Here is an 8,141-nt window from a genome sequence, read left to right as displayed (position 1 = left end):
AGAAGACACAGATGATAAGTAAGGATATGAAGATATACTGAACTTCAGAAGTCTATCTTTCACTTCTAATGGATCTTTTGAAACTATGCATAATATTGTAAATCATTGAAAAATATTGGTTCACTTTGTTATGTAGAATTCCCAAGTGTAGACACATTTCATTACATAATATAAAAAAATCACACTAACTCATGTTACCACTACTGTTGTCAGAAAAGTATTTAATTATTGGAAAGTTGTTGAACTCATGACAGCAAATATAAATTTTCCAAAAATTTTCATCTCTAAGCTCAAATCTTATCATTGGCAACAAATACTGTCAGTTATTTTCTTAAAAGTTGCAGCGTCTTTAAAAAAACTTTATTCTTAAGCATATGTCTGTCAAATATGCAAGTCTAAATTACCACAATTTATTAGTTACTCTTTTAAGTAAAACTGATATTCCATGATAAAAGCTGACAATTCAGCTTAACAGATGTACAGTTTGCTTGAGTGAACATCCTACTTTTTTATACAGCAGAAGTGCTTTGTGCATAATTGTCACTTCATTACCCAAAATTTTAAATAAATGTGGAGTGAAAGGTCACTACTTAATAAAATTAATCATTTTTACTTCCGCATCAAGGACATTTGAAAAGTGAAACCTGGATTGATTGATTTCAGGAGTGGGCTGTCACCCTTAACATTATGTTGCAATATGTAAAACTCTTATCTTGCTGAGGACTCATTCTGTGTGTCTTTCTCTCCCTGGCTAGCTTTGAAAAAGCAAGCTGCCATGAGTCCCACAGCAACAGAAAACAAATTGAGGCAACAACTGATTGAACTTGGAAGGAAACTGTTCTCCAGTCGAGTCTCCTGGTGGATGAGAACATGGCCCTGGCTGACACCTTGATTGTAGCCTTACAGAAGACCCAGGTAAACTGTGCCTGGACTCCTGGGCCACAGGAACTGTAAGATAGTAAATGTGTAGTAAATGTGTTTTAAGCCATTGAATTTGTATTTGTTACAGAACAGAGAAAACTAATACAGAGGCCATTCCAATATTTGATCAATCCTCTAACTTCTATATAATGAAGTTTATGATTGTTCCAGTGATCCTTTAATCAATCATGTACCTACTTGGTACCTTCCTGATCAAAAAGCAGGCCCCAATATGTCAGGTGATGTTACTCAGGATTCCATGATGGTAAGTTACACATTTCATGAGTCCACTGATACTGATGTCAGCAAAGGCATTATCAGCAGGCAATGCTAGCTATATAAAGAATATACATGTGTATATGTAACTACTCAATGAGGTTTAGTGCCACAGCTGTCTCTTTTCAGCTGGCACCAAGATTTTGAGCTCATCTGTGAACCAGGCCCAGGTTTTTTCTTCTTTCATCAATTGGTCATAGGATACTGCCTATCAGGCTATGGGTGTGAACCCACAGAGCAGCTTCAGTTCAATACAGCTAAGTGCCATGATGGGGGATGGTGGTGTCTATGCCTTTTCTTTGCACCGCTTACTTGTGTCTTCAAGAGCTGCCATGATCTAATCCCAAATATATGGCTTCCAACGAGTGATGAATTGCTTTTTCCAACTGAGTTTATGACTTAGTTTGGCTAAATATTCACCTTATGGTAGGAGGCACTGGTCTCTTAGTCACATAACGTCCTGTGGTCTGGCATTTAGTTTCTTTTTAGGATTCAGTAGTGTGCCAGAAGTTGCTTTTCAAAGAATATAGTTTCTTTGCAGCAGAGAGTGTGGTCTTGCTTCAGAACTGTAGGGATCTATACTGTGACTCTCTAATTAGGACATAGCAAAGACTTCTTACAAGCATTTTAATTCACCACAGCAAACTCTAGCACCATAGGATTTGCCAGGTCATATAGACTAATACTTTGGCCACTTGATGTGAAGAACTGACTCACTGGAAAAGATCCTGATGCTGGGAAAGATTGAAGACAGGAGGAGAAGGGGACAACAGAGGATGAGATGGTTGGATGGCATCACCAACTCAATGGACATGAGTCTGAGCAAACTCCGGAGTTAGTGATGGACAGGGAAGCCTTGTGTCCATGGGGTTGCAAAGAGTCGGACATGACTGAGCGTCTGAACTGATAGACCAAGTGGGGCTTCCCAGGTGGTGCTGGTAGTAAAGAACCCTCTTGCCAATGCAGGAGACTTAAGAGACGTGGGTTTGATCCCTGGGTTGGGAAGATCCCCTGGAGGAGGAAATGGCAACCCACTCCAGTATTCTTGCCCGGAGAATCCCATGGACAGAGGAGCCTGGGAGGGTGCAGTCCGTCAGATAGCAAAGAATCGGACATGCCTGAAGCGACTGAGCACACCACAGCACACAGACCAAGTGACGTGGCTGCGTCTATCACAGTCTGACTTTGCCTCTCTCTTTTTAAAAAAAATGGTTGAGTTCTCTTCCTAGTCATTTAAAAAAATTATTTTATTTCTTTATTTCTGGCTGGCTGTGTTGAGTCTCCGTTGCTGTGTGGGCTCTTCTCTAGTTGTGGCAAGCAGGAGCTACTGTCTAGTCACAGCGCATGGGTTTTTCATTGCAGTGGCTTCTCTGGTCGCAGAGCATGGGCTCTAGGACTCGCAGACTTCAGTAGCTGCAGCATGTGAGCTCAGTAATTGCAGCTTCCAGGCTCCAGAGCACAGACTCAGTAGTTGAGACACACAGCTTGGCTGCTCACGTCATGCGAGATCTTCCCAGATCAGGGATCAAACCCATGTCTCCTGCATTGGCAGGCAGACTCTTTACCACTGAGTCACTAAGGAAGCCCCTGATTTTGTCTCCTGACAAGAGGAACCGCAAAGCATCGTGGCCACTTTCATGTATGCAGTCTAGGTTAATCTTCTTTTCTCAAGAGTTTTAAATTTCATCACATTCTTTTTACCATGTAAGGTAATATAGTCACAAGTTCCAGTGATTAGAATGGGAGTTTCTTTGGGAAGCCATTGTTCTATCTCCTACAAGTTTGTCTCCATATGTTGGCTACCATGAATTTAGCCACTATAAACATTTGTAAAAGTATTTGTGTGTTTGTGCCTGTATGAGTGTGTACATAAATCTTTACTTCACTGGGATAAATGCCCAGGAGTGCAATTACTGAGTCATATGGTACCGGTTCATTCTGTTTTATAAGAAACTGCCGATCTGTTTCCTAAAGTGGCTGGAATATTTTACATTCCTACCACGGTGTATGAGTGGTCCAGCATATCTGCATCCATGTCAGTATTTGGTGTTGTCACAATTTTCAAAGTTTAGCCAGTCTATTAGATGTGTAGGGATATCTCACTGTGATTTTAATTTGCATTTTAACAGTGGCTCTTTTCATGTGGATGTCGATTTTTAGAAAGAGATCAGTATCATGCCTAACTCAGTGTTGCTAACGTTCAGTGCAGCGTTTATATTGAGGAATTAAAATTTTTACTGCCAGCAAGAAGGGGTGGGAAATGCCAGGAAAGGCCTAATTCAGCCCTACAGGGAGTGATGGATGCATCTCTGTGCGGCAGTGGCATGGCTGCCACTCTCTGTGGCCAGGGACCTTGGCCAGGGGATGTCAGGCATCTGGGAGTCACTCATTAAAGAGTCCGCTCAGAGCCGGCGAAGAGAAAGAACTCGCCTGAGTCACAACTCCGTGGCCATGCTCGGCCCAGGCCCCGCCCCGCTGGTAACCCCACAGGTGGGGCGGGGCCGGATGGGTTTCTCCGCACGGAGCCCTGTTTCCCCGCCATCAGGAGGGCAGGCGTGCAGCCGCCGCGAGGGGGCGCCGCAGAGCCTGGAGGCGACTACCAGAGGTGCCATGGCGTCTCCGGGTGTCTTCCAGAGCGGCAGCGGCTCGCTGGGCCTCCTGGTCTGGCTCCTGGCCCTTCAACCTTGGCTCAGTGAGGCCCTGGTGGGCGGGGAGGGGGCGCTGGGCAGGTCAGCTCTGCCCTCACCCTCTCCACCTACCTCGGGAGGCAGCCGCAAGGACCCCGGAGCACACCGTTGGAAGCTGCCTCCTCCAGGAGCCCCGGGAACTTCCGGGGCCCCTGAGTCCCGTATGACTTCGGTAGCCCCCAATTTCGTGGCGTTTACCTTAAGTGACTCTGACTCATACAAGGATGTGACACCCCCACAGGCCCCAGGAGTGACCAAAAAACCCGCCTTTCCTTCAGGTGATGTTTCCTAGCCAAGCCCCGTGGCAGAGAACTAGCCCGTGTGAGGGGCAGGTGCCCCTGCCCTGGGGGAGGAGACTTTCAGGGGGCACAAATTTTCCCTGGGCTATTTGAGCGGACCCAACTCTGCTCCCGAGAGCTGAGAGGACATGGCGTTCTCAGAGGAGTCTTAGGGGAATACAGACCCGACCTGGGGCTCGGAGGGGACATGGCGTTGTTTGGAGGGTTCTGAGACTTAAGAGGCTCATCAGGCTCTAGTAGCGGGGGTATCAATGGCTTTACGTTCAGTCCTCTCCCTTCATTGACCTGCTCTAGCGTGTGGCCGTCGGACTTCGAGGGTGACTGGTGGAAGGCCAGCCGCAGAGAAGAAGTGGCCGTGGCAGGTCAGTCTGCAGATCCATCAAAAACACATATGCGGGGGCTCCCTCGTTGCCCGTCAGTGGGTGTTGACCGCGGCCCATTGCATATTTGGGTGAGTTTTGGGGGCTCTGGGCTTTTGGCTTCAGGTCAGGCTCTGTGGCCTGGAGCCTATCCTAACCCCTTCCTGAGCTTCCTCTTCCTCCTCTGAACAGGGGTTACAGTCCCTGACTATAGCTCTTCAGGCTATAGTCAAAAGTAGTAATGTTAGGGCCCTGGATAGGCTGGAAAGTCAAAACCCCAAATCAGGTTCAAAGCTACTTTTTTTTTTTAAAGCCTATGCTGATTAGCCTTCAAGTCAAGTGGCAAGAAGTGGGGAGAGATGCCAGTTGGGAAACAATATGTGTGCAAAGACTTGCAAGAGGAAATATTAAGGGGAGTGGACTGTAGCTGATCAATTTGGCTTTACTTTCAGTGGTTTCAAACTTTAATGAGCATGGGTACACCCACAGAACTTGTTAAAACAATAACTGTGTGTCTCCAACCCCAGAGTTTCTGATTCAGTAGGTCAGGAGTGGGACCTAAGAATTTGTGTTTCTACCAAGCCCCCATGTGATGTCAGTGCTGCTCATCTGGGGACCAAACTTTGAGAACCACTGGTTCAGGGGTCTGGGAAGGGATGTGGTCTGGAGGGAGGGAGGAGACTGATGAGCGGCTTTGGAGATAGGACCAGGCTGGGAGCCTAGAAGATGTGGGAGTGTAGAGCTTCCTGGATCTCTCTGCAGCCATGTGGAATACACCGTGAAGATGGGAGACATACATTTGCCGCACACCTCCCCAATGGCAGTCACGGTCCCAGTCCGAGACATCGTTATCCACAAATATTTTAATCCTGTCGGAGTGATCGAAAATGACATTGCCCTTGCTCTGCTTGCCTTCCCTGTGAATTTCTCCGCGAGTATCCAACCCGTGTGCCTCCCTGAAAAGGCTTTCATGGTCCAAGCTGGTACAGAGTGCTGGGTGACTGGATGGGGAAAACTAAGGGAAAAAGGTGAGACTGTGAAGCAAGATGGCAGCAAACTTGGGCTAGGGAAGGGGCTGCCTGGTGCCCAGGTGTGGGCCTCCAAGCTAAAGGGAGAGACAGGGAGGCAATTTTCTAGCAAGTAAGTAAGGGAGGAGGGTGGAGAAGATGCTGGTGGGAGTGATCTGATGGCATTACAAATTTTTGTTAGTATGTCAGGACCTGGGGGCTTGAGCGACAAGCAAAGTGGGTTCTCTACAGGGTGGATTTTTAAACTCAGGGGATGTTGATCTGTCTGCTAATCTGAACTGTCCCAACTGGAAGTACTTGTCATGGTGGACAGGGAGCTTCCTGTGACTGAGAAGAGGCCATTGAATGCCTCTGGAAGAAACTGTAGAGACTTCTATCCCTGGGGAGAGGGTGGATTTGGTACTCTCGGGACACTATGTATCTCGAGAGTCTGATCCTGCTCTAAACTAAAAATACTTTACTGATGGACAGGACACCTGTTGCTATTACTAACGATGCTCAGAGTGACAGATATTTAGTTTTGACTTCTCAGGTTGCCTCTATCAGTTCTTCTCTGCCTGTCTTGATTTTGATTCTTACCACCCCTCTCACCATGTCAGTTCTGGGTGTCACGTCCTGTAGTGTCAAACGGGAACAATATCCACTGCCCCTAAGAGGGTGTCTGTATGTGAACACACTGTATTGAGACCCAGAGTGGGTATTGGGGGCACCTGTCTTGTCACACTAGGCAGATATAAACTACTCCTAAATTCTCTCTACAGACACATCACCAGATTCTCCAGAACAACTTCAGGAGGCTGAGCTAAGCATTCTTCGCTATGAGGCTTGTAATGAGATGCTCAAAGAAAAGATGGAAAGTCACTTAAATATGGTCAAGGAGGGGACTGTCTGTGGCACCAGCACCAGTGGAAAGGATGCCTGCCAGGTGAGTTCGTGGGCTCTTTTCTGCTTTTGCGTTTTGGTTGTCCCCCTAGACGTTCCTGATCCACGGGCGGTAGGACGTACATGATCTGGCAGTGCCTCTCTCGCCTGTCTTCAAGTTGAGGGTTTAAGGGGACAAGCCACCAAGTCTCTGCTGGGCTGGTCTGACCTGATGCTTCAGTAGAGAGGACCTGATGCTGCCTAGAGGGAGACGGGGTGGGGGAGGGGAGATTCAGGCATGAAATACCGATAATACAAGTCACGTGTTATAACCTCTTCTAAATGACAGGCAATGTAAACAGGTAAGGATTTCATTCATTATTAATATCTCAGAGTACATACATTTTCTTTGAGACTATTCAGTTTTTGGTATAGACTTTATTGATGACATACACAACTTTGGTAAATGTTATCAATTCTCAGATCTCATACACATGGAAACCTGGGGCTGGGGGAGCCTTGTGGTGCCTGGGGAGCCCCATGCACGTCCATCCTCCCAGTGCCTTGCAGTGCGACTAGGCTGTTATGATGTTGTCCTCTTCCATCACTGTGTTTGTTTCTTTCTCTTTATCTAGGGAGATTCTGGGGGTCCCCTGGTCTGCGAATTTAATAATTCATGGGTCCAAGTGGGGATCGTGAGCTGGGGCATTGGCTGTGGTCGCAGCGGGTATCCAGGAGTTTATACAGAAGTGAGTTTCTACAAGGATTGGCTCATTGCTAGAGTGAGTCAGGCCTCTCATACATATTCAACGGGCTACCTCAGCCTGACTCTGTGTCTGGTGCTGCCTTGGAGCATCCTGCTGACCCCATGATCACCCTGGTCATGTTTCTTCCAGTTTCTGAGTCTTGGACTAGCACTGCCTCTGACCTCTGACTCCTCAATCCCTGTCCTCACTTTCATTTGGAATCCACTGGCCGTGTGGAGCTCCACATGACTGAGAAATGAAAGCAAGAAGCCTTGAAAGTTCCCCAGCCTGCTGCTCCAGGAAAATACCACTTCCAAATAAACCTGGGTTGTGCTAGCCTGCTGAGGAGTGGCTGAAACAATCCCAGCTGGATGGACAGTGACCTGCCAGGTGATGCTTCATGAATCTAGGACAACATCTTCACATCATCCCTAGCAGCAGCATTATCTGACATTTTATCACATCAGTAAACATGGTGATTGTTGGGATAGAGCGAGGCCTCACCACGTCCACATGTGACTCAGTAGTCTGGGTTGGTGAAAGGTCCCCTGCTTCCCGATGTGGATCCATCTGTGAGGGTCCAGCTTCTGCCACACAAGCCTTCCTGGGGCAACTCAGTCTTGGAACCCCCTTCCCAGAGCTCCAGTGGCCACATCCAGGCTCACCCCAAGTTGTGTTGAGACATCAAGGAGGGTGGAGATTTCTGATGTCAACTCAAACTCAATAAATGCTTAGAGTCTCTTATGTGTTGTGAAGCTCTGCTCTTCTGAAGGTTGTGGGGTTGCATATAACATGCTATAGAGAACTAGTTTCCCATTTAGCTGAGGGACCTTTCATGGTGTCCATTACTCTCTAGAAAATGGGAGATGAGGAGCCTGTCTACCTGGATGGAAGTCTGATGGTGTCTTAGGCAGTGGGTCCAGCGGCCTCTTTTAGGCATTAGTGCTCCTCTTGTAGGCGTCGG

The 8,141-nt window shown here is 47.3% G+C and overlaps 1 protein-coding gene across 1 annotated transcript; it reads left to right on the top strand.

The window, feature by feature from the left end:
- The first annotated feature begins 3,561 nt into the window (after positions 1-3,561).
- On the top strand, positions 3,562-7,921 carry LOC110152421 (serine protease 44-like). Its single transcript, XM_020916193.2, has 6 exons — positions 3,562-4,162; positions 4,478-4,634; positions 5,305-5,570; positions 6,332-6,495; positions 7,067-7,180; positions 7,328-7,921. Exons 1-6 carry the CDS (start codon positions 3,562-3,564, stop codon positions 7,424-7,426), a joined length of 1,401 nt encoding a protein of 466 aa, XP_020771852.2. The 3' UTR covers positions 7,427-7,921.
- The last annotated feature ends 220 nt before the right edge of the window (positions 7,922-8,141 follow it).

The sequence above is a fragment of the Odocoileus virginianus genome, unplaced genomic scaffold (genome assembly GCF_023699985.2).
Source record: "Odocoileus virginianus isolate 20LAN1187 ecotype Illinois unplaced genomic scaffold, Ovbor_1.2 Unplaced_Contig_2, whole genome shotgun sequence".
NCBI lineage: Eukaryota > Metazoa > Chordata > Mammalia > Artiodactyla > Cervidae > Odocoileus > Odocoileus virginianus.
Note: the sequence above shows the minus strand (reverse complement) of the source record. Positions and strands in the feature narration are given on the sequence as shown.

Bases quoted from the DNA above. Each gene is read 5' to 3' on its own strand.
- LOC110152421 (XM_020916193.2), top strand. From the start codon at position 3,562: ATGTCAGGCATCTGGGAGTCACTCATTAAAGAGTCCGCTCAGAGCCGG. The intron at 6,496-7,066 runs GTGAGTTCGTGG...CTCTTTATCTAG, and splicing joins GTGGAAAGGATGCCTGCCAG to GGAGATTCTGGGGGTCCCCT. The intron at 7,181-7,327 runs GTGAGTTTCTAC...TGTTTCTTCCAG, and splicing joins ATCCAGGAGTTTATACAGAA to TTTCTGAGTCTTGGACTAGC.